Source organism: Equus quagga, chromosome 13, assembly GCF_021613505.1.
Source record: "Equus quagga isolate Etosha38 chromosome 13, UCLA_HA_Equagga_1.0, whole genome shotgun sequence".
In the NCBI taxonomy this organism is placed as follows: Eukaryota; Metazoa; Chordata; class Mammalia; order Perissodactyla; family Equidae; genus Equus; species Equus quagga.
In genome coordinates this window covers 88,649,968-88,674,122 of record NC_060279.1, presented here as the reverse complement: position 1 = coordinate 88,674,122, position 24,155 = coordinate 88,649,968, and the positions used below count along the sequence as shown (strand labels likewise).

At 52.9% G+C, this 24,155-nt stretch overlaps 1 protein-coding gene across 5 annotated transcripts in view; it reads left to right on the top strand.

Annotated features, from left to right (window-relative positions):
* Nucleotides 1-24,155, top strand: part of MYH14 (myosin heavy chain 14) — a 95,537-nt gene that overhangs the window by 67,471 nt on the left and 3,911 nt on the right. For all 5 annotated transcript variants that reach the window (XM_046681727.1, XM_046681730.1, XM_046681728.1 and 2 more), the window contains exons 29-39: nt 340-546; nt 4,985-5,089; nt 5,181-5,333; nt 6,336-6,584; nt 9,173-9,385; nt 11,367-11,579; nt 12,727-12,888; nt 14,695-14,823; nt 15,643-15,731; nt 15,817-15,940; nt 20,934-21,142. In XM_046681727.1, coding sequence (XP_046537683.1) covers nt 340-546; nt 4,985-5,089; nt 5,181-5,333; nt 6,336-6,584; nt 9,173-9,385; nt 11,367-11,579; nt 12,727-12,888; nt 14,695-14,823; nt 15,643-15,731; nt 15,817-15,940; nt 20,934-21,142 — 1,853 coding nt within the window. The remainder of the gene's footprint in view (nt 1-339; nt 547-4,984; nt 5,090-5,180; nt 5,334-6,335; nt 6,585-9,172; nt 9,386-11,366; nt 11,580-12,726; nt 12,889-14,694; nt 14,824-15,642; nt 15,732-15,816; nt 15,941-20,933; nt 21,143-24,155) is intronic.

The following is a 24,155-nucleotide window of genomic DNA, read 5'->3' as shown; positions in this document are numbered from 1 at the left end:
TTCCCTCGTGGGGAAATGAACAGGGAGAGGGGGTCAGAGTGCTACTTGGGGAGTGTGATCTTAAATAGAGAAGCAGGGAGGGATTCTGTGAGAAGGTGACATCCGAGTGAAGCACTGAGGGAGGCGAGGGGTGAGCCATCCCAGCATCAAAGGGAAGTGTGGTCCAGGCAGAGGGAAAAGCCTGTGCAAAGGCCCTGTGGCAGGAGTGTACCTGAGTCTTTAAGGAGCAGTGAGAAGTTCCAGGGGGGATAGACAGTGCAAAGGCCCTGAGACAGGAGTCTGCCCGGCCTGGTAGATGTGGGGAATCATAAATCTTTGCTTGCCTCTCTCCCTCACCAGGGCAAAAGTGCATGGGAGAAGACCCGGTTGGCCCTGGAGGCTGAGGTGTCCGAGCTACGGGGGGAGCTGAACAGCCTGCAGACCTCACGTCAGGAGGGTGAGCAGAAGAGGCGCCGCCTGGAGTCCCAGCTGCAGGAGGTGCAGGGCCGGGCTGGCGATGGAGAGCGGGCCCGAGCGGAGGCTGCGGAGAAGCTGCAGCGGGCCCAGGTGAGTGGGGCGGCCAGGGCAGGGGTAGTCTCTGCTGTGTGATGTTGAGTGAGATACCCGCCCTCTCTGGGCTTCTGTTTGGTCCACCTCAGCCCTCTTGTTCCTTCCAACTTTTCCAACATAATCACGTATAAATAGCTAGTATTTGGCGAGCTGTTACTATATGCCAACCATCCCGTGTATTTCACTAAATCCTCCTGGCTCTCCTTTGAGGGACGTGCTTGTACTGTTCCCATTTTACACAGGAGGAAACTGAGGCCCAGGGAGGTGAAGTTGATTGTCTAAGTTCCCTCAGAGCCAAAACTCGAACCCAGCCATGTCTGAACCTGTAGCTCTTAACCCTGCCACAGCCTCCACCCTCCACCCCCTTCTCCTCTGGCCTTAAATAGTCTGTGGTCTGGTTAGAACAGCCCAGTGTGACTACGTGGAACTGTGTGAAGACGATATTGAAGAAGAAAAATGGATTTAAAAAAAATTTTTGTTGAGGAAGATTAGCCCTGAGCTAACATCTGCCGCCAATCCTCCTCTTTTTTGCTGAGGAAGACTGGCCCTGAGCTAACATCCGTGCCCATCTTCCTCTACTTTCTATGTGGGACGCCTACCACAGCATTGCTTGCCAAGCGATGCCATGTCCGCACCTGGGATCTGAACCAGCGAACCCCAGGCTGCTGAAGCGGAACGTGCACACTTAACCGCTGCGCCACCAGGCTGGCCCCAAAAAATGGATTTTTAACATTTTATTTTATTATGTGTTTTAACTCAATGACCAATACCTGTTCGTTATTGAGAATACAAACAAGCAAGAAGAACAGAGGGAAGAATGACTTTCAATTTCGGAAAACACAGTGACAGTCTTGAATTTCCAGATTAAAACAGTGTATTCATGAGGGTAAAGGTTGGGCTGCTTAACAAAGAGACCCCAGAATTCATCAGCTTAAATCAAAAACACAGGTCTTTCCCTCTTAAGAAATGGGCTCAGGGCAAGCCGTCACGGCTGGCAGGACACCGTGCTCCTTGGGGTTCCTTAGTCTTGTCGCCCCACCATCCCCGAGAACACTGACCTCATCTTCAGAGTCAGACCTGGGTTGTGGGCACGTCTGTGGTCCAGCTCAGGAAGGGGAGGAGAGGGGAGGGGACAGAATTTGCATCCATCACTTTGTTCGCCTTCCATTGGCCGTAACACAATCACATGACCACAGCTAGCTGCAAGGGAAGCTGGGAAATGTAGTTTCTAGCTGGCAGCCATGGACCCGTCACAGTGGGACCAGGGAAGAATGGATTTGGGGGGACACCTAGGATCTGCCCCAAATAGAATCATGCTCCCTGGGGTCCCTGTGCTGAGCGCCGTACATATTATAAAAATAAAAGTGACACCAAAAGTAGCGTTTGGCAGCTGACAGCAGGAGTTCTAGGCAGCACTCTCCAGCAGGACTCTGTTCAGTGATGGAGATGTTCTCTAATTGCGCCATCCACTTGGCTTCTGGGCACTCGAAATGTGGCGAGTACAACTGAGGAAGTGGGTTTTTACTTTTAATTAAATTACTTTAAATTTAAATAGCCACATAAGGCTAGTGCCTACTATATTGGACAGCACAGCTCTGGAGCCATTCTCTCATGGCTCAGATCTCAGTTCCACCACCCGTAGCCGTGTGATCTTAGGCAAATTGCCTAACCTCTCTGTGCCTCAGCTTCCCTTTATGTAAACAGGGAATAATAACGGTATCTGCCTTGTAACTTAAAAAGCAAACTTGCCTATTTTATCTCAAAATGAGTTTATTTAGGAACAGTGAAAAGAATTTGCTATTCAGGATGTGCCTGCTATGGTTCACCACAGGCAAATCCAGAGAACAAAGCCGGGGAGCTGCCTTTATAGAGAAAAAGGGGGAGAGGGCGGGCTGTTCTAAAGGAAAGTCCATTGGGGGAAAGTAACAGTCAGGGCGGCAACAGCTTCTCATTGGCTGAGCTGTGGTGTTTCTCATTGGCTGAGCTGTGGTGTTTCTCATTGGCTGAGCTGCGGTGTTTCTCATTGGCTGAGCTGTGGTATTTCCCATTGGCTGAGCTGCAGCATTTCTCATTGGCTGAGCTGTGGTGTTTCTCATTGGCTGAGCTGTGGCATTTCTCATTGGCTGAGCTGTGGTGTTTCTCATTGGCTGAGCTGTGGTGTTTCTCATTGGCTGAGCTGTGGCGTTTCTCATTGGCTGAGCTGTGGTGTTTCTCATTGGCTGAGCTGTGGTGTTTCTCATTGGCTGAGCTGTTGCCAGGTGGGGAGAGAAATCTTCCTTTAGTAGTAAAGTGGTTTTATTTCCTGTCCCAGAGACAAGCATCCTTTGGTGTAACTGACCATGTGTCATAGGGTGTGAGAGCTCCCCCTACAGGCCTTCTGACTCCAATTCAGTTAAGGTTTCTCTTACTACTTTCCACAGCCTCATAGGGTTGATGTGTGAATTTGATGAGCGTATACTTGTAAAACGCTTAGAATGGCCCCTGGACACACAGTAAATGCTAAAAAATTGTCAGATGTTCCTATTTATTGAGCACTAGGTGTGTGCCACGCACTGGGTGAGTCCCTGTATCTTATTTCATTTCCTCCTCAAAGCAGCCCTGGGAGGCAGGTCCTGTTATCATCCCCATTCTCCAGATGAGGAAACCGAGGGCCAGACAGACAGGAGTCACTTGCCTCAGGTCGCACAGCCAGGAGGTGCCAAGACCAGGTCAAAATATAATTTTCAAAGGTCAAAGCATGAGTCTCATGCAAAGACTTAGTGAACACACATCAGAGATTTATTTAAAGCACTAATGAGGGGCCCGGCGGGATGGCAAAGGTGTTCAAGGTGAGAGACGAGAGATTGACGTGTTTATAATCAGCAAGAGAGAGACTGCCCGAGCCAGACCTGATGGCCTGGTGGTTAAAGTTCAGCACGCTCTGCTTGGGTGGCCTGGGTTCAATTCCCACACGGAACCGCACCCTTTGTCTGTCAGTAGCCATGCTGTGGCAGCAGCTCACATAGAAGAACTAGAAGGACTTACAACTAGAATATACAATTACATACTGGGGCTTTGGGGAGGAAAAAAGGGAAAGTTACCAACAGATGTTAGCTCAGGGCCAATCTTTCCCAGCAAAAAAAAAAAAAGTACCAAGAATGAGATAAGAATATTCTTTGAAAAAAAAAAACAAACAGAGAATGCCAGAATGAAATGGCGCAGTTAGAGACCAAATTGGCTAATGTCCCACAGGGCAATAAAGTGTAAGCTCTACGTCATCTCTTCTCCTGGATAGAAATAATTTGCCACTCGGTCGTCACAGTGCAAGTCAACAAAAGCTTCCTTCCCCTGGAGAGTGAGGTGAACCTGAGGCGGGCTTGTTATATGGGCCCATTCTGTGACGTCAGAAGGACACCTGGCCATCTTCTTGTCGTATTTCCAAGGTTTCAGATCAATTTTCTTACCAGCCAGAGTTCGAACCCAACGTTGTTCCTGAAGTGAACCTTGGAAAAGGAGGGAGGGACATTCAGGGTGGGGCTCAGTGTTGGACACGCTCATCCAGCAAACGTTTACTGAACACCTACTGTGTGCCAGGCCTGTTGTGGGCCCTGCGGACACACCGCTGGATGGGCAGAGGAGTTGTCCAGGGGACAGAAGTGGGCAACCACTGCCTGATTCCTACAGTGAAGGAACATGAAGCCGGGGGCCTCGCTCAGGGTCATTTTAGGGGCAAGAGGGACAGCATTATTGAGATATAACTCACACACCACATAACTCACCCATTTTAAAATGTAAAATTCAGTGGTTTTCAGCATATCCATAGAGTCGTACAACTGTCACCATAATCTAGCTTTAAAACATTTTCATCGCCCCAAAAAGAAATCCTGTACTCTTAACTACCATCCCCCAATCCTCCCCCACCCCAATTTGGCAACCTCTAATCTACTTTCTGTCACTTTAGATTTCCTATTCTGGACATTTCGTGTAAACGGAATCATACAACATTTGTCCTTTTGTGTCTGGCTTCTTTCACTCAGCAAAATGTTTTCAAGATTCATCCATGTTGTAGCATCTCTCAGTACTTCATTCCTTTTCAGGGCCAAGTAATATTCCACTGCCTGGATAGACCACATTTTGTTTATCCGTCTTTCAGTGGATGAACATGTGGGTGGTTCCCACCTTTCGGCTGTAGTGAATTGAGCTGCTCTGGACATTCCTGTACACATTTCTGCATAGACATATGTTTTCCTTTCTCTTGGGGACACGCCTAGGAGCGGAATTGCTGGGTCATGTGGAAACCCCACGTTTAACCATCTGAGGAACTGCCAGGCTCTTTTCCCCAGCAGCCGCACCATTTTACCTTCCCGACAGCAGTGTGTGGTGGGGATTTGAGGTGGAGGAGCCGGTGGGGTCGGCTGGACAGAAGCCACCACTGGAAGGTGCCCCTTCCCCACAGGCTGAACTCGAGAACGTGTCCGGGGCCCTGAGTGAGGCCGAGTCCAGAGCGATCAGGCTGAGCAAGGAGCTGAGCAGCACGGAGGCCCAGCTGCACGACGCCCAGGTGACCCCAGCCCACCCCTCAGCACCCAGCCCCCCCGGACCCACCCACCCTCCTGCCCACCCCTGACTTCCGTTCTCCCTTCCGTCTCCAGGAGCTGCTGCAGGAGGAGACCAGGGCCAAGCTGGCCTTGGGGTCCCGCGCGCGAGCCCTGGAGGCTGAGGCGGCGGGGCTGCGGGAGCAGCTGGAGGAGGAGGCGGCCGCCAGGGAGCGGGCGGGCCGCGAGCTGCAGACCGCCCAGGCCCAGGTAAGCCATCCCGGAGGGAGACCTAGAAGGGACACCTGGGCCCCCAGCCTGCTCCTCCCAGTTCTCTCCCCTTCCAGCTCATCCTCACACGGCCCCAGAGGGATCCGTCTACACCCAGAGCAGCCCCTGCCCCTCCCTCGCCCACAGCCCTCCTGTGCTGTGGCTGCTCCTGGACAAAGCCCCTGCCTCTCAGCGGGGTGTGGGAGGCCCTGTGTCCTCTGGTCCTTCCTTCCTCTCTGGCTGCATTCGTCTCTTATCTCTCCTTCCCGCCTTCACTTGGGAACCCCCTTGACATTCCTTAGAACTTACACTCGCCCGCCTCCCCTCTTGCAGGAAGTCCCTGACCACCCCCTCTGAACTCCCACAACACTTTTTCTCCCCCATCCCCACTCTCATCATCCTGGCCTGGAGCTGTCTCCACCCGGGAGTCTCCCCACCAGATGGGGAGCTCCTTGAAAGTGTGACCCTATCAGAGTTAGATCTGGGTCCCCAGCATAGCCCAACAGAGAGCCTGATGTACGGTAGGCCTTGAGAAATGACTGTTGAATGAGTGAGCGATGAACGCATGCCTGCAAATATCCTTCTTCAACTGGCGAACTCCTATGCCTACTTCAAGACCCACCTCAAATGCCTCCCTCCTCCAGGAAGTCTCTCTTGAGTGTTCAGAACAGATGCTGACTCCCTCCTGTGGAGTCCCATGGCTTCCATACCTTAGCCTGCATCACCCTGGCTGTGATGCTCAGTCTCCCCCATCAGACTAGGGGCTCCCCAGGGCCAAGTGGGGTCTGATTCATCTCTGGGTCCTGGTGGGAATAATTTTAATCTCCTGAAGGAGCTGAGGCTCACAGAACTCACAACCTCAACCCACCTCCGAGGCAGAAGAGCCCAGCAGAGCGAGTCCTTTCCCTCTTCAGGCCTCAGTCTCCTCCTCTGGGAAGTGGGGCAGCACCAGGTAGCGCCTTGTTACAGCCATGACTGCTACCCACCCTCTCCTCCCCGCAGCTCTCAGAGTGGCGGCGGCGCCAGGAGGAGGAGGCGGGGGCGCTGGAGGCAGGGGAGGAGGCCCGGCGCCGGGCGGCCCGCGAGGCGGAGACCCTGACCCAGCGCCTGGCGGAGAAGACCGAGGTGGTGGACCGGCTGGAGCGCGGCCGCCGCCGGCTGCAGCAGGAGCTGGACGACGCCACCATGGACCTGGAGCAGCAGAGGCAGCTCGTGAGCACGCTGGAGAAGAAGCAGCGCAAGTTCGACCAGGTAGGGCGCCTCCGTTTCCCCAGCTGGGGTTTCAGGATGCTCGTCCGCCTCCCGTGTTACGGTGGGGTCACAGCTCAACTATGAACTTGGCAGGGGGATCCCGGGGCAAGATGCCTGTCCCATTTCAGCCTCAGTTTGCCCATCTAGGAAATGGGGATAATATTAAGCAACTGGCCATCCGAGGATGAAATTAAAATCACAGAACCCCAGATCGTTAAGATCAGCAAAGCCTGAGGTTCAAATCCCATCTCAGCCTCTTTCCAGCTGTGTGACTTGGGCAAATTGCTCAACCCTCTCTGTGCCCCATTTTCTTTATCCAGAATATGGGGGAGTCATTATTTTGCTTTCTTCTTCTTCTCCTTTTTTTGTTTTTTATGTTGTTTTTTTTTTTTTTTGAGGAAGATCAGCCCTGAGCTAACATCTGCTGCCCATCCTCCTCTTTTTTTTTTTTTTTTTTTGCTGAGGAAGACTGGCCCTAAGCTAACACCCGTGCCTTTCTTTTCATAGACTTTTATTTTTTGATTGTCTTCTTTCACTCAGAATAATTATTTTGAGGGGCCTTCCTGGTGGTGTAGTGGTTGGGTTCACATGGTCTGCCTCGGCGGCCCAGGCTTTACTGGTTGGGATCCCAGGCATGGACTGACATTGCTCATCAAGCCATGCTGTGGCGGCATCCCACATACATAATAGAGGAAGACTGGCACAGATGTTAGCTCAGGGCCAATCTTCCTCACAAAAAAAGAAAAAGAAGAAGAATTATTTTGAGATTCATCCATGTTTCTGCATGTATCAATAATTCGTTCCTTTTTTTTTACTGCCAAGTGTTACTCCTGTATAGATAAACAATATTTTGTATATCCATTAACTTGTTGATGAACATTGAGTTGTTTCTAGTTTTTGACTATTATGAATAAAGCCTTAGTCTTTGTAACAGGACGTAGTGGTTTTAATCACATTTCCCTAATGAACAGCGATGTTGAGTATTTTTTCATGTGTTTATTTGCCATCCACACATCTTCTTTGGTGCAGCGTCTGTTCAAATCTTTTGCCCCCCCTTTTTTTTTTAATTGGGTCATTTCTTTTCTTATTATTGATTTTCAAAAGTTCTTTATATATTCCGGATACAAATTCTTTATCAGATATATTGCTTTGCAGATATTTTCATCCAGCCTGTGGCTTGTCTTTTCATTCTCTTAATAGAGATTTTCAAAATGCAGAAGTTTTTCATTTTGATGAAGTCCAGTTTTATTAATTTCTTATCGTGTGGATCACGCTTTTGGTGTTGTGTCTGAGAAATCTCTCCCTAACTCAAGGTCACAAAGGTTTCTGCCTGTGTTTTTTTCTAGGAGCTTTCTACTTTTAGGTTTTCCATTTACGTCTATGATCCCTTTTGAGTAATTTTTTTATATGCTGCAATCATGGCTCCAAGTTAAGTTTTTATATATATGGATTTCTAATTGTTCAAACGCTATTTGTGGAAAACACTCTCCCCGCTTGTTTTTGCCTGTATATTAAAAATCAAGTAGTTAGTTCTCCAATTTTTTCTTGTTTTCCTTTTCTTTCCCTTTTCTCTGGGACTCCAAATCCATGTGTTTGACTGATGCTCTCTCACAGATTGTTAAAGCTCTATTTGTTTTACAATCTTTTTTCTTCCTTTGCTCTATTTAGATCCTTTCCACTGACCTGTTTTCAAGTTTACGGATTCTTCTAATGTGTCCAGTCTGCTCCCAATTTCATCCGATGACCTTTTTTCTTTTTTGGGGGTGGGGAAGATTGGCCCTGAGCTAACATCTGCTGCCAATCCTCCTCTTTTTGCTGAGGAAGACTGGCCCTGAGCTAACATACATGCCCATTTTCCTCTACTTTATATGTGGGATGCCTGCCACAGGATGGCTTGACAAGCCGTGCGTAGGTTTGCACCTGGGACCCCAAACAGCAAACCCCGGGCCGCGAACCAGAACGTGCACACTTAACCGCTGCCCCACCGGGCCGCCTCTCATCCGATGACCTTTTGATTTCGGATCTTACACTTTTCAGTTCTGCCATGTCTGTTGGGTTCTCTTTTAGTTTCAAATCCTTCCTGAGATAACCCTGTCTCTTGACACATTGTATCCATCTGGTCCTGAAACTTACTTCTCATAGTTAAAGTCCTGGTGTGAGAATCCCAATATCTAGTCGTCTGTGGGTCTGTCTTCATGGGCTGATTTTCCTCTTCACTATGAGTCCCACTCTCTTTCCTTTCTGCATGTCTTATCAGCTTTATGGTTCATCAATTACTGTCTTAAAAAAACAGTAAACGTTGAAGTCCGTTTTTTAGAAAAATGTATTTTTTTCCACCACTGCCCCCAGAACTCCCTCTGCTTTGTTGGGAATCGAGAGCGAGGGGCTCGCCCTTCTGGCCCCTTCGGGAGTTGAGCTGGTTTGGGACACGGCTGCGACTTTAATCCCTCTCCCTTCCTCTTGTGTCTCTGCCTCTGTCTGTGTGTCCGTCCGTCTCTCTGTCCCCGGCTGCCCCCTCTCTCCCACCCCCTCGGATGCTCCTTTCAGCTAACCTGTTTCCCCCCCACCCCATCTCCCTCAACTGCAAGCTGCTGGCGGAGGAGAAGGCGGCGGTGCTGCGCGCGGTGGAGGAGCGCGAGCGGGTGGAGGCGGAGAGCCGGGAGCGCGAGGCGCGCGCCCTGTCGCTGGCGCGGGCGCTGGAGGAGGAGCAGGAGGCGCGCGAGGAGCTGGAGCGGCAGAACCGGGCGCTGCGCGCGGAGCTGGAGGCGCTGCTGAGCAGCAAGGACGACGTCGGCAAGAGCGTGAGCAGCACCCCGCTCCCCGGACCCGCGAGGGGGCCACTGCGCGCGTGCTCCATGCTGGGGCGCGCAGACACGCGCGTGCGCTCACACACGGGGCGTGGCGAGAACCGGCCACCAGGTCACGTGGTCACGCACAGACCAGGCACCCGTGTTCATGTACATACACAGAGCGTGAGGAGAGGCTTCCAGCAGACACGTGTGTCCACGCGCACACACGGGCAGTAAAGACAGTCGTTCACCAACACACGTGTCCATGTGCACACACACGGACCGTGAACACAGTTGTTGACCAACACGCGTGTTCACATGACAGACACAGAATGGGAGGCGAATCTTCCATCAAACACACACGTTCGCACAGAACAGGGGAGCTGCTCACAGACATGAGAGCATGAGAACCACGCATCCCGCGTGTATGAATGCTCAGAGAGAGGGAACATGCACAACATACAGCCGGAGAACCGTGCCCCAAACCTGACGATGTGCACACACATCACAGGCCCAGGGCGAGGACACCCCACCTTGCCACCCCCAACCCCACTGAGCACACTCAGGCTCCCACACCAGGCCTCTGTCTTCCCCTGAGGCACACATCCCTCCAGGGCTGGCGAGGGGTCCCCCAGGCCTGTCTCCAGGCCCCACTCACCGGGTATCCAGCCTCTGTAAGGTCCCCCACACCCTCTACGCCATCCTTCCTTCATCCCAATATGTTTATGGAGCACCAGCCAGGACAGGCCCAGGGATGCGGCCACCCGGACTGCTCACGGGAGGTGCTGACGGCATCCATGTTCAGTCGGGTCCCTGGGCAGACGCACTTGGCCCTCCTACCTTATTCCAAACAGCGTAATCCCATGAGTACGACCCCTGGGCTCTATCTTTTCCACACGCTTTGGCGTTGACCCGATGGAGCTTTTAGCCAGGCCTGGAGAGAGCCCCACCCCCGTGACATACCCTTGGCTGGCCTGCAGCCCCAGGGACACCGGAGCCGAGATCCAACTCGGATTCGAACGGCCAAAGTCTGGCCTTTGGAAAAACCATCAAGTTGTTTGTCATGACTCCAAAGGCCTTTGTGGGAAATAGGGTGACAGTGGGAGACAGCTTGACTCCTTCAAGTCAACAACATTGATTGGCAGGTGCCAAGGAGGAGGAGAGACCAGTTGGCCCCTCCCAAGGGCTGAACGTTGACACTGTCACTGGCCAGCATTTCCGTGAGGGTCCTTGGGTGGTGGTGACACGCGGGTACGGTCCCCGCCCTGTGGAGCTCACAGCCCAGTGAGGGAGACGGGCGTTGCGCGAAAAGACACCTGAGCCCATGTTAAAGGACCTTTGTGACCAGGGCTGAGTCGGAAAGGAGCCCGGTGCCGGGAGCGTGGGTCACAGGGAGGCCCTGACAGGTCAAGGGACACTTCTCTGAGGAGGTGACAATTAAGGAGAGGCGTTGGGGCGGGGGGGGGGGTCTCAGAATTCATAAACCCAGATCCGCTTCCACAGGGCGTTTGGGGGTTTTCGTCTCCACCTTCCTGAAAGGGCTGAGAATCCCCCAAGCTGAGAAAAAAAGAGAAGTCGAGAGTGGGTTGGCGGTGTCCTGGCAAGTCTGGCGCTTAACGCTGGAGCTCCACGCCTTCCACGCGCCTCCACACAGAGCTCCCGAAGATGGAGCCCCAGTAAAGTGAGCTCCCAATCCAGCATCACAAAACGCACGAGGAAATGAGCCACCGCGCCTGACAGTCAGCTGACCTAACAAACAGTTGAAGTGGGCTCTCGAGCTTCAGATGATAGAATGATCGTGCGTGGATTATTAATAAAGTAGGTTTCAGGCTGATTCAGAATGAGACGCATCGTAAGCAGGCGTCTAGGAAGCGTTGATCGAGTGAATGAACGAACTGGGACGGTCACTTCGACTTGCTCCCTCCCTCTCTGCGAGGATAGACCTGCGATCCTTGCTGCCCCCTCCCTCAAGGACCCTCTCCCTCCCCACCAGGTGCATGAGCTGGAGCGAGCCCGCCGGGTGGCAGAACAGGCCGCCAACGACCTGCGGACCCAGGTGACGGAGCTGGAGGACGAGCTGACAGCGGCCGAGGACGCCAAGCTGCGCCTGGAGGTGACCATGCAGGCTCTGAAGGCGCAGCACGAGCGGGACCTGCAGGGCCGCGACGAGACTGGCGAGGAGAGACGGCGGCAGCTGGCCAAGCAGGTACAAGCAGGCTGGACGGGGGTGCTGCCGGGCAGCGAGTGGGGCCAGAAGTGTCACCCACCCACCTGTTACTCGGTGTTTCTACCCAAGTGTCTCCTGCTAGCCAGCATCCCCCGGTTCCCCAACCCAGTCGCCCACCATAACCCATGAACCCACACAGAGATCCCATTGACCTACTGACATACCCAATCAGACATCTCCACCCACCAGACCACTCACGCATCCATCTACTCCGCCACCCAGACAGCCTCCCCACCAGCCAACACGTCTACGAAACCAGCTCTGCACGCAACTTCTCCATCCACCCAACTACCCTTTTCCAAGCAACCTCCTCTCCCCAACCCAGCCACTCCCTTATTTATCCACCCTCCGCCTCTCACACCCCCAGCCTACCCAGGCACTCATTCACTCTCCCATTGACCAGCTCGTCTACACCACCAGCTCGTCTACACCCCCTTCATGCACGACCTCACTCCCTCCTTCATTGACTCATTCACCCACTTCCTCCTCCGTCCATCCCTCTCTCCCTCTCTGCACCAGTCATTGATCACTCATTCAGTCGAGGAATTTCCTGTGGTCTGCGGAGAGGCAGGGCACTCTGCTAGGAGATGAGCGCTGAGCATGCGAGAGGCTGGTCAGCCCCGAGTGTCAGAAAGACCCGTCTGGGGCCACGTGGGCAGCAGACGGGGTCGGGGTGGGGGAGACTGGAGCTGGGAGGCTTGGAAGGAGCGATGAACAGGGGACCCAAGGCTCGGGGGGTGGTCCTCTGAGTGTGGTTGATCTCCCTTGGCCCCACTGATCCAGCCACAGGTGAGTGTCCACACCTTTGTCCTGGAGGCACTGGGGAGCCCAAGGGGGCCGTGAGCAGGGGACAGGCAGTGTCAGCTCCGAGGATAGAAGGATCCTTCTGGAGCCGTGCAGGAATGGGCTGGAGGGGAGAGACCGAAGCAGAGAGGAGGTTGGGGCTGGGGCCGCGCGGATAGAGAGGAGGGTTCTGTTCCAGGTGGAGAGAGGCAAGGGGCAGGAGGGACGGGACTCAAGGCCTGGGCAGGGGCTGGGGGGTGGACAGCTATGTCACCAGCATGTAGAGGGAGCCTGGCTCTCCTGTCCCCTGAGCCCGCCCCTCCTCGGCCTCCCCACCCCCCAGCTGAGGGACGCGGAGGTGGAGCGGGACGAGGAGCGCAAGCAGCGCGCCCTGGCGGTGGCCGCGCGCAAGAAGCTGGAGGCGGAGCTGGAGGAGCTGAAGGCGCAGATGTCGGCCGCGGGGCAGGGCAAGGAGGAGGCGGTGAAGCAGGCGCGCAAGATGCAGGTAAGGGGCGGGGCTTAACCCGCCGGGAGGGGCGGCCCCGCCCTCTGCACCCCACTCCCCACCCCCCGCCCCGCGCCCCCCCCAGCACCTGGATTAGTCAACCCTAGTATAAGCATCTGTGCCCCCAAAGGCTCACTTGTTCTTTTCATATTTTTTATTATAAGTTTTAAGTCCAATTTCCTCATTTTATTTAATTTTTGAAACAGAAACACCTTAGGGTTCCCCCCCACCCCCATGTGAAAGTTATACCTGGTTGTTTAAAAAAATTTTGTTTTTGGATGATAATGATGTGTCTAGGTAGGTTCATCAGTTGTAACAAATGTCCCACTCTGGTGGGGGAGTCGATGATGGGGAGGCTATGCGTGTTAGGCGGGGGCGGGGGGTTAGGAGAAATCTCTGGACCTTCTTCTTCTTCTTCTTCTTCTTCTTCTTCTTCTTCTTCTTCTTCGGTGAGGAAGATTGGCCATGGGCTAACATCTTTGCCAATCCTCCTTTTTTTGCTTGAGGAAGATTGTCGCTGAGCTAACATCCATCCCAATCTTCCTCTATTTTGTATGTGGGATGCTGCCACAGCGTGGCTGATAAGTGGTGTAGGTCAGGGCCTGGGATCTGAACCCTCGAACCCCGGGCTGCAGAAGTGGAGTGCGCAAACTTAACCACTAAGCCACTGGCCGGCCCCCATTTTCTTAAAAAGTATAGCTCTGAGCTGTCCAGTACAGTGGGTCCCAGCCCCGTGTGACTACTGGGTATCTAAAATACAGTGGGTCCAAAATCCAAATTGCATCCTGGATTCCGAGGACTTAGTCCAAAAAACCCGTAAAATATATCAATAATTTTTGTATTGATTATAAATGGAAATAAGAACATTTTGGATATATTAGGCTAAATAAAATATAGCGTTCAGACTATTTCACCTGTGTCTTTTTACCGTTTTAATGCGGCTACTAGAAAAGGGAAAACAACCCCAATCCTTGCAATATATTTCTGTGGCGCAGCATTGGTACAGAAAGACCCGTCCCAGAAGGTTATAATTGCCAACCATGTCACTACTGAGAGGAAACCTCTACCCTGAGAAGCTATTATTATCAAGCAAATAATAATAAGATTAATAACAGTGATGATGTCCGTCCTGCCGCCACCAAGCCAGCTGCTGCCGTCAAAATGGTCATTAACAGCTACACACTAGTCCACTGTAAAGATACAGAGTCGGGTTTTTTTTTAATGGTGGTGGCTATTTAGTTTGTGTTTTATTTTTCGTTATTTTAAACACCGTCGAGGAGAAAACCCGTATACGGGCATCTTTACACATGCTCGGAAGTAGTGTGGCCTGGTAGCAAAGTGGCTAGAAGTAGAAACCTTGGGGGCCAGATGGTCTGGGTTCAAATCTTGCCTCTGCCACTTACCGCCTTGGGCAGGTTGCTGAACCTCTCTGTGCCTCAGTTTCTCCCGCTGTAAACTGGGGAGGAAAACACTCCCCACCAACTGGAGTTGTGGGCATTCAGGGAGTCCGTAAGCGGTTGCCAACCATCTTCATTATGACTGCAGGGTTGAGTCCGAATATTATACCCATTTTAGGCTTACTTTAATTTTAAGGTGTTTCCTTTTTAAAGAGGAGGCGGCTGAGGCCCAGAGAGGGGGAGGGTCTGGCCCAAGGTCACACAGCAAGCGGCTGGAGGCGGGTGGGGTGCGGCAGCGCGCAGGACTGTGCTTGCTCACGGGGCGCCCCCTCAGGGCTGATGCGAGGGTAGGGGCTTCCCCGTGAGTCACGACCAGGCTGAGCCCGCTCGCTCGCTTCATTCCGCCCAGGCCCAGATGAAGGAACTGTGGCGTGAGGTGGAGGAGTCGCGCACCTCCCGGGAGGAGATCTTTGCCCAGAACCGGGAGAGTGACAAGCGCCTCAAGGGGCTGGAGGCAGAAGTGCTGCGGCTACAGGAGGTGAAGCCAGGATGCGCGGGGCCCTGGGACAGGAGGCTGGGGGTGGAAGTGGGCGGGGCGCTGGAATGGGAGGCCGGGGGTGGAAGTGGGCGGGGCCCTGGGAGTGGAGGCTGGGGGTGGAAGTGGGCGGGGCCCTGGGGGGGAGGCTAGGAGTGTGGGTGGGCGGGGCCCTGGGATGGTAGGCTGGGGGTGGAAGTGGGTGGGGCCCTGGGATGGGAGGCTAGGAGTGTGGGTGGGCGGGGCGCTTGGCTGGGAGGCCGGGGGTGGGGATGGGGACGGATGGGACCAACCGCACACGACAGCCTAGGAGCACTGGGGAGCCCTTGGTGGGTTCTGAGCTGGGGAGAGGCAGGGTCCGTGTGGGGGATGGACTGAGGGGGAAGACGCGAGGCAAGGAGGCTGGGGAGAGAGGAGGCGGCGGGAGGCGGGGCTATGGGAATGCAGAGGAGAACCAAGGCCGAAAGTAAAGAGGCGGGACGGACAGGCTGTGGGTGGTGAGGGGGTGCAGGAGGTGAGGAGAGACCTGGGGTCTGGCCTGCGACTGGAGAAACCTGGAGGAGGAGCAGGTTTGACGGGAGCCTCTGGGCTCAGGGAGGAGGTGACGAGGGTGCGGGACCTGTGGCGTGGGCAGGAAGAGGTGAACACGGTTGGGGGCTTGGGAGATGGGTTTAGGGGGCACCTGCCTGTAGACTGAAGTTCATCGCAAAGTCACCCAGGGATGCCCTGTTCACGTGCCGTGAAAAACAGGCCAAGAGACTTGTGTGAGGGGCAGGTAGGCCGGTCACCACTGCTGACCACCCCCTCTCTCTGTCACCGCAGGAACTGGCCGCCTCAGACCGCGCCAGGCGTCAGGCCCAGCAAGAGCGGGATGAGATGGCAGATGAGGTGGCCAATGGCAGCCTTGGCAAGTGAGTGGCCCCTGGTAACGTGGGGCCGGATGCCCTCCTCTGGCCATCCAGCCCTCTCACCTCCTCCTGTTCCCACTCTCTCTAGGGCGGCCATTCTGGAGGAGAAGCGTCAGCTGGAGGTGCGCCTGGGGAAGATGGAAGAGGAGTTGGAGGAGGAGCAGAGCAACGCAGAGCTGCTCAATGACCGCTACCGCAAGCTGCTCCTGCAGGTGAGCATGACCGGGTCTCCCTCTGCCAGCCCGGGTCCTCACTGACCTGGGACCATAACCTTCCATCCTTTTATTCAACAGACATAGGAAAAGGGACTTTTTCAGTTGGGTTTTGAAGGTTGAATAGGAGTCCTCCAGTGGGAGAGGCATTGATTCATTCATTCGCTTGTATTTCTGAGGCATCTCAAGAGCTGGATCCAGAGATGAATTCTGTGGGGTCTCTGTCCTGCAGTTTCCTGGGAAAATAGACATGGAACTACACTGTCACATTATAGGGTGGCATATGTGATAACAGAGGTACCTGGGCCCAGTAGACAGGCAGAGAGAGAAAAAGAGAAGAGTCCGTAGGAGTCACAAGAAGGCATTTGAAAGAAGGGACATTTGGCTTGGGTTTTCAGGTATAAATAGGAGCTTGGGAGATGGCGAAAACCATATTTTCATTTGTATATTTATTTCTAAATATTTCCTGAGGCTTCTGGAGGCCCAGATCCTATTCTGGGTGATGCTGGGGACTGGAGATGGATCACTCCAGGTCTCTGTCCTTAAGGACACCCTAGTCTGATGGAGGAGACAGACTATCCCAATACAGAAATACAAATGAGAATGGAGGAAGCACAACACGCTGTGAGAACCTAGAAGGGGCTCACCCAGCCTGGAGGCTGAGGGCTATCAGGAAAGACTTCCTGGTGGAGGTGAGGCCTTTCCAGGTCTTGTAGGAAGGTAGGAGTTTGCCAGGCAGACAGCAGAGGGATGGGATTTCCAAAGAGGGACCTATATCTTCATTATTTCGTTAATTTTTAAAGACACATCTTGAGGCCTCTCATGGGCCAGGCCCTGGCGCTGCTGGGGACTCGGAGAGGAGAAAGACCCCAGTTCAACCCTTAGGGAGCCCCTAGGCCAGTGGGACAGGCAGTCATACTCCAGGATGATACAGCTGCCACCCCACTCAGAGTAAAATCCCAAACCCCTACAAGGCCCCACACTCTAGTCGCAGGCTAACTCAGACCTTTTCTCCGACCCTTCCCCCCCAGCTCACTCTGCTCCAGCCGCACCAGCCTCCTTGCTCTTCCCTGACGATGCCACATTTATTCCCACCTCAGGGCCTTTGCACTTGCCGTTCCCTCCTCCTGGAAGGCTCTTCTCCCAATCATCTCATGATCACATGTCTCACTCCCTCAAAACAGCTTTCCTTGCCACCCTGGGTGAAAGCCGCCCTCCCTCCCATAATTTCTTCCCATCCTCTCTGCTTTATTCTCCTCCATATCATCGACCACTACCTGGCATTACTTTATGCGTTTACTGGTTTGTCTGATGCCCATCTCCCCAGCAGAATGTAAGCACCTCCTTGAGAGAAGGGGCTCTGTGTTCGTTTCGCTCGCTGCTCTCTCCCCAGGATCTAAAACAGGGCTGGGGGCTCATCACAAGTTAAGTGAATAAGCCAATAAATGCTCTGATGGAGGGAGCACAGGACATGACAGTTGTATAAAGAATGATGGGACTCTACCTGACCTGTGTCCTTGGCTGGTGGTGAAAGGGAGAATCTTTTTAAAAATCAAAATGAAATTTTAAAAAAGCACTAAAAGAGGCTGGCCCAGTCACATAGTGCTTAAGTTCACATGTTCCGCTTTGGTGGCCTGGGGTTTGCTGGTTTGGATCCCGGGTGTGGACATGGCACCACTCATCAAGCCATGCTGTGGAGGCGTCCCGCATAGAAGAAATAGAAGGACTTACAGCTAAGATATACAACTATGTGCTGGGGCTTTGGGGAGAAAATAAAAAAGAGGAAGATTGTCAACAGATGTTAGCTCAGGGCCAATCTTCCTCATCACACACACACAAAAAAGACACAAAAAGAGATTCACAAGAAAATGGCAAATATTGAAGGCAGGCAAAGAAGATCCAGCATATGGATAATAGGAGTCCCTGAAGAAGAAAACCAAAGAAAGGGAACAGAGCAAAGGTCAGAAGCCGTAATGCAAGAGAACGTTCCTGAAACAAAAGAGTTTGAAGCTACACGTGGAAGAGCACACTGTGTACCTGAGGATACTGAGCCATGAGAACTGACACCAAGACAGAGTCTAGTAAAAATTTTGGACTTTCAAAAGGAAAAACAAAAATCCTTTGGCCATCCAGAAAAAAAAAATGAGGAAGCGGTATATAAAGAAAAAGAAAAATAGATTGTCATCAGATTTTTTTTCGGACAGCAAGACTTTGTGCTGGAAGAAAATGGAGGAATATGTTTAAGATAGTCAAAGAAAGAAAACGTGAGATGAGGATTTATTGAGAAAAGTGAGACTTACTTTCAAGTGTAAAGGCCATCAGTGGGTTGTCAGCATTCAAGGACTGGGGGACTGGGCTGGCCTGGTGGTCGAGTGGTTAAGTCCGTGCGCTCTGCTTCGGTGGCCCGGGGTTCGCCGGTTCAGATCCTGGGTGTGGACCTACACACCGCTCATCAAGCCATGCTGTGGCTGCGTCCCACATAGAAGAACTAGAAGGACTTGCAACTAGGACACACAACTATGCACTGGGGCTTTGGGGAGAAAAATGTTCTGTTTTTTACAGATTAGCACCTGAGCTAACAACTGTTGCCAATCTTTTCTTTTGTTTTTTTCCTGCTTTTTTCTCCCCAAATCCCCCCAGTATATAGCTGTACATTTTTTAGTTGTGGGAGAAAAGTTTTTTTGAAAAGAGGAAGATTGGCAGCAGATGTTAGCTCAGGGCCAATTTTCCTCACCAAAAAAAAGAAAGAAAGAAGGAAGGAAGGAAGGAACGAACGAACGAACAAACCTAGATACAGATTTCAGAGAGAAGAGGCTGAGTTAAAAACAAAACACAAAAGCCCTGTGGTCCTGAATTCAACTTGGACATATTCACACGAACCTATGAGAGATTTTATGCAGATCCGGCCTCTCTCTCCACCCAAAACGCCTAGAAACTGTGACCCATCCAGCAGCAGTGAGCATCGCTGGTCCCCAAATGGTCCAGAAATAGCGTTTCCCACTAACGGGAACTGGGGCTTCCTAGATACGGCTGCCTCCTGATCCCAAGCGGGAAATGAACGAGAGCATCCTGTCCCAGGGCGCCTCAGCCTGCTCAGGCTGCCGCCACACAATGCCGCAGGCCAGACAGAAACTTGCTCTGGAGGCAGGGAAGGCCGGGATCAAGGCCAGTGAGGCGGGCTTCATTCCGACGCCTCTTCTCTTGGCTCACAGACGGCTGCCATCTCGCTGTGTGTGCCTGTGGGGGGAGAGAGTGAGCGAGCTCTCTGGTGTCTCCTTATAAGGACACTGACGCCATCCTGGGGGCCCCACCCTCGTGACCTCATCTAACGGTCAGCTCCCTCCCAAAGGCCCCATCTCCAGATACCGTTGCACTGGCGTTCAGGCTTCAATATGTGAATCTGGGGTGGGGGACACAAAACATTCAGTCCGTGACATCCCAGTTATTGAGGAAGCTGGTGTGGTTGCATCGGAAGCACTTAGCAGTCAACTTGGAGAGGCTCCCAGTGGCCCCAAATGGAGCAATTTGAGCTTTGACAAGGATGATAATCACAATTGCTTTAAATTCATCAAATCTGTTTAAATCCTTGAGTTCACAATGATATTTAAGGTATGCCCTTTTTTTTTTTTGGTGAGGAAGATTGGCCTTGAGCTAACATCTGTTGCCAATCTTCCTCTTTTTGCTTGAGGAAGACTGGCCCTGAGCTCACATCCGTGCCCATCTTCCTCTGTTTTGTAAGTGGGACACCTACCACAGCACGGCTTGACGAGTGGTACTAGGCCTGCACCCAGGAGCCGAACCGGCAAACCCTGGGCTCCCGAAGCAGAGCGCACGAACTTAACCACTCAGCCATGGGGCCAGCCCCAACAAAGTTCTATTTCTTGACCTGGCTCGGGGGGGTGGGGTGGTGACAGTGGTGTTTGCCTTTTATTAACGCATTAAGCCATATATTTGATCACTTTTTGACTTTTTAATCACATTTTCATTTTCCCAATAAAAAGTTAAAAAAAAAAAAAAGAAAGAAAGCATATGCTAATCACCACGTCGACGTGTTCCTGTGAGTGTGAAATGAAATAAAGAATGAATCAGACTGGATCTGACTCATTTCCGTGTCCCCAACACGGGACCTCGCTCGGAGTAGGAGCTGAATAAATAAACAGCAACTATTATTAGGGGTGTGTCTACACATCCTCCATGTAGTAGCTCCTGTTTGTTGAGCCGGCATTTCTCAAAACAATCCTGCATAGGACTAGTATCGGATCCACCTCACATGCTGGTTTAAAATTCGCATTCACGGACCCCGCTCCAGATCTGATGAATCAGAATCTCGGGGGGGTGGGGACCCTGTGGTCCGCATTTTTTCACAAGCTCCCCAGATGATCCTGGTGCCGCCAGAAGTGTGATAACCTTTGGAATAGACTCATTCACAGTCAGCGGTAGAATTTAGAGCATCGGAAGAAGTCTGTGATCATCTTGTGGACTTATTAAAATAGTGAAAACTTGTCCAAAAGGTTAAAACCCAGGGCTGGCACTGCTGTTGGCTGATAAGCCAATCAGGAGAAATACACGTTTATATTTCTTGAGTTTTTAGTATGTATCAGGCTCTGTGCTATGCACTTAACAATCGTTGACTCACTTAGGGGCTGGCCCAGTGGTGTAGTGGTTAAGGTCGTGTGCTCCGCTTCAGTAGCCTGGGGTTCACAGGTTCAGATCCCGGGTGTGGACCTAGCACTGCTCATCAAGCCATGCTGTGGCGGCATCCCACATAAAATAGAGGAAGATGGGCAGAGATGTTAGCTCAGTGACAGTCTTCCTCAAGCAAAAAGAGGAAGATTGGCAACAGATGTTACCTCAGGGCCAATCTTCCTCAGCACACACACACAAAAAAAACCCACAATCATTGACTCACTTAATTCTGAGAGGAGCCTGGCTTTACCTGCCATCTTCCCTCTGAGACTCCGCTGTGACGGTCCTGCTTTTCCCACTGCCACAGGTGGAATCGCTGACCACAGAGTTGTCAGCTGAGCGCAGTTTCTCAGCCAAGGCCGAGAGCGGGCGGCAGCAGCTGGAGCGGCAGATCCAGGAGCTCCGGGCGCGCCTGGGCGAGGAGGACGCTGGGGCCCGGGCCCGCCAGAAGATGGTCATCGCCGCCCTTGAGTCTAAGCTGGCCCAGGCTGAGGAGCAGCTGGAGCAGGAGAGCAGGTGAGTGGGAGGGGAGGGCGCGGCCGGAGGGCAGCCCCCCAGGTTCTGGTCAGTGAGATGAAGGGGAGCCGGGTTCCTGGCATCCAAAAGGCACCCAAGTGTTAACGGCGGCTGATTTCCTGTATCATTTAAGATGCTTTAGGCTGCAAGTAACTGCGCTCCTGCTAAGAGTGTGAATTAAACAGTTGTGTAGCAGTTGGTTACGGCCACGTAACAAACCAGTTACGGCCATGTAACAAGCCACCCGACAATTCAGTGGCTTAAAACCACAGCCGCTTATCCTTGCTCTGGGGCTGGCCGGTGGGCTTGCTGATCTGTGCTTGGTGGGCCTCGCTCACGCATCTTTGCTCAGCGGAGCGTCCTCTAGATGGATCTGCTGATCTTGGCTGGGCTCTCGTGTGTCTAAGGCCTTGCCTGGGACAACTTGGCTAGCTTGTCGCTGCTCCAGGCTGGCCCAGGATTGTTCACGTGGCGGAGTCAAGGTTCCAAGGGCGAGGGAAAGTGTTAAAGGCTTCTTGGAGCCTAGCCTTGGAACTGACACAGTGTCATTTCTGCTTCCTCCTGTTGCTAAAGCAAGTGACGTGGCCAGGTCAGATTTAAGGGAATGGAGAAATAGTTTCTACCTCTTGATGGGAGCAGCTGCAAAGTCATATTGCAAAGGGTGTGGATATAGGAAGGAGTGAGAATTGAGGCCATTTCTGTCATCAGTCTATCATACATTTCTTTTTTTCACATGATAAGTCTGGAGCTGGGCAGCTGAAAGATGGCCGTGTTCTGAGTCAGCCTCTGTGTAGTTAGCTTGATCTTTCCCTCCTGGTCATAAAATGGCTGCACTTGTGCCAAACATCACACCCTACATCCATGTTCAAAGCCAGGAAGCAGCTGAAGTGTGGGTCTGAGATAGTTTCCATCTCCAGTCTCTGGAACAACCAAGAATACCCCTCAACATTCCCACTATGCTGGGGCCGGCCTGGTGGTGCCACGGTTAAGTGTGCACGTTCCGCTTAGGTGGCCTGGGGCTCGCCAGTTTGGATCGCAGGTGCGGACATGGCACAACTTGGCAAGCCATGCTGTGGCAGGCACCCCACATATAAAGTAGAGGAAGACGGGCACGGATGTTAGCTCAGGCCCAGTCTTCCTCAGCAAAAAGAGGAGGATTGGCAGCAGATGTTAGCTCAGGGCTAATCTTCCTCAAAAAATAAAAAGAACCACTATGCTAATAAAACTAACAGAAAATTTACTACTAAGCCTAGTGAAAGTGTCACTCTCCCAATACAATAGATTTCCCTACTGCTCAGTACTCTTCAGTAACAATAATAACAGTTCCCACTTACTGAGATCTTACTATATGTCTGGTGTTGGACTGCCTGTATATACATGTATGATATCACATAACCCTTGTGAGAGAAGGACCATTGTATCCCTATCTTATACACAGGAAAGCTTAGGCAAAGAAGGGCTATAAATCTAGGATGCCCGACCCATAATTCAGTGTCTCTACCACCCTCTGGTGGAGAAGAGTGTTGTTTTATACCAAAAGGTATATACGGTTCCCTTTTGCATTTATTCATTCAACAAACATGTATTAAGAGTGCCCTGCTTACCCTCCCATGCCTGGGCACTGGGGAAATGAAGAATGAGACATACCCAGGCCCTGCCCCCATGGAGGTCATGGTCTAGGTGGATCCCCCACCTAGGCTAGACTCAGGGGTTACCTTTATCACTGAGTCTCTGCACATCCCTCCTTTCAGGCTGACCCCATGAGGAGAAAGACTCATGAGCCAGACACAGTGATAAAGGGGGGGCCCTGTAAACTGGGAGAGCTGGGGGGACACAGTTGAAGGAGAAGCTGGGTTGGCCTGGGATGGGGTGGTTTGAGAGGGCTTCCTGAAGGAGGAGGCATTTGAGCTGAGCCCGATGGGAATGAGGAGATTGCCAGGGCACAGAGTCCGGGGCAGAGCCTAGGGGGATTGTACAGGAGACCTCGGGGCATCTGGAGGAGGGTGACTGGCCCTAGGAGTCTGCGACTCAGGAGAGGGAGGAGGGAGGCAAGAGCCTCGAATGCTGTCCTGGGGTGATGGGGAGCCCGGGGGCCTGTGGGCTGGGGAGGCGCAGGGCCAGCGCTGGGTGTGGTAAGACCCCTCGGGGGCCAAGCTGGGAACAGACCGGGGAGCAAGACTGGGAGCTGAGAGGCCAGGAGGAGGCTGGACCAGAAGGGATGGAGCTGGGGTTCAATGGGCTGTCAGGGTGTAGGGGGAAGAGGACAGTGTTTGGGGTAAGGCCTGGTGACCGGGGGAATCTTGGGGTTGGGGGAAGATGTGGAATTCGTCCGGGAGCATGAGAAAAGTGAGAGGTCTCAGGGACCCGCAGAGGAACTGGTCCCAGAGGCTCATGGGAGAAGTGGGTCTGGTCCAGGGGGCTGGCCAGGGCCCAGGGCCTCATGGGAAATGTAGTTCAAGGTCTATGAGGAAGGCTTCCAGAGGCTCATGGTAGAAGTGGTTCTGATCCAGGGGGCTGGCCAGGGCCCAGAGGCTCATGGGAGAAATGGTTCTGGTCCAGGGGGCTGGCCAGGGCCCAGGGGCTCACGGGAGAAGTGGTTCTGGTCCAGGGAGCTGGCCAGGGTCCAGGGGCTCACGGGAGAAGTGGTTCTGGTCCAGGGGGGCTGGCCAGAGCCCAGGGGCTCCCGGGAGAAGTGGTTCTGGTCCAGGGTGGGCTGGCCAGGGCCCAGGGGCTCACGGGAGAAGTGGTTTTGGTCCAGGGGGGCTGGCCAGGGCCCAGGTTGCTCACGGGAGAAGTGGTTCTGGTCCAGGGGGCTGGCCAGGACCCAGGGGCTCATGGGAGTAGTTCTGGTCCAGGGGGCTGGCCAGAGCCCAGGGGCTCATGAGAAATGTAGTTCAAGGTCTCTGAGGAAGGCTTCCAGAGGCTCATGGTAGAAGTGCTTCTGATCCAGGGGGCTGGCCAGGGCCCAGAGGCTCATGGGAGAAGTGGTTCTGGTCCAGGGGGCTGGCCAGGG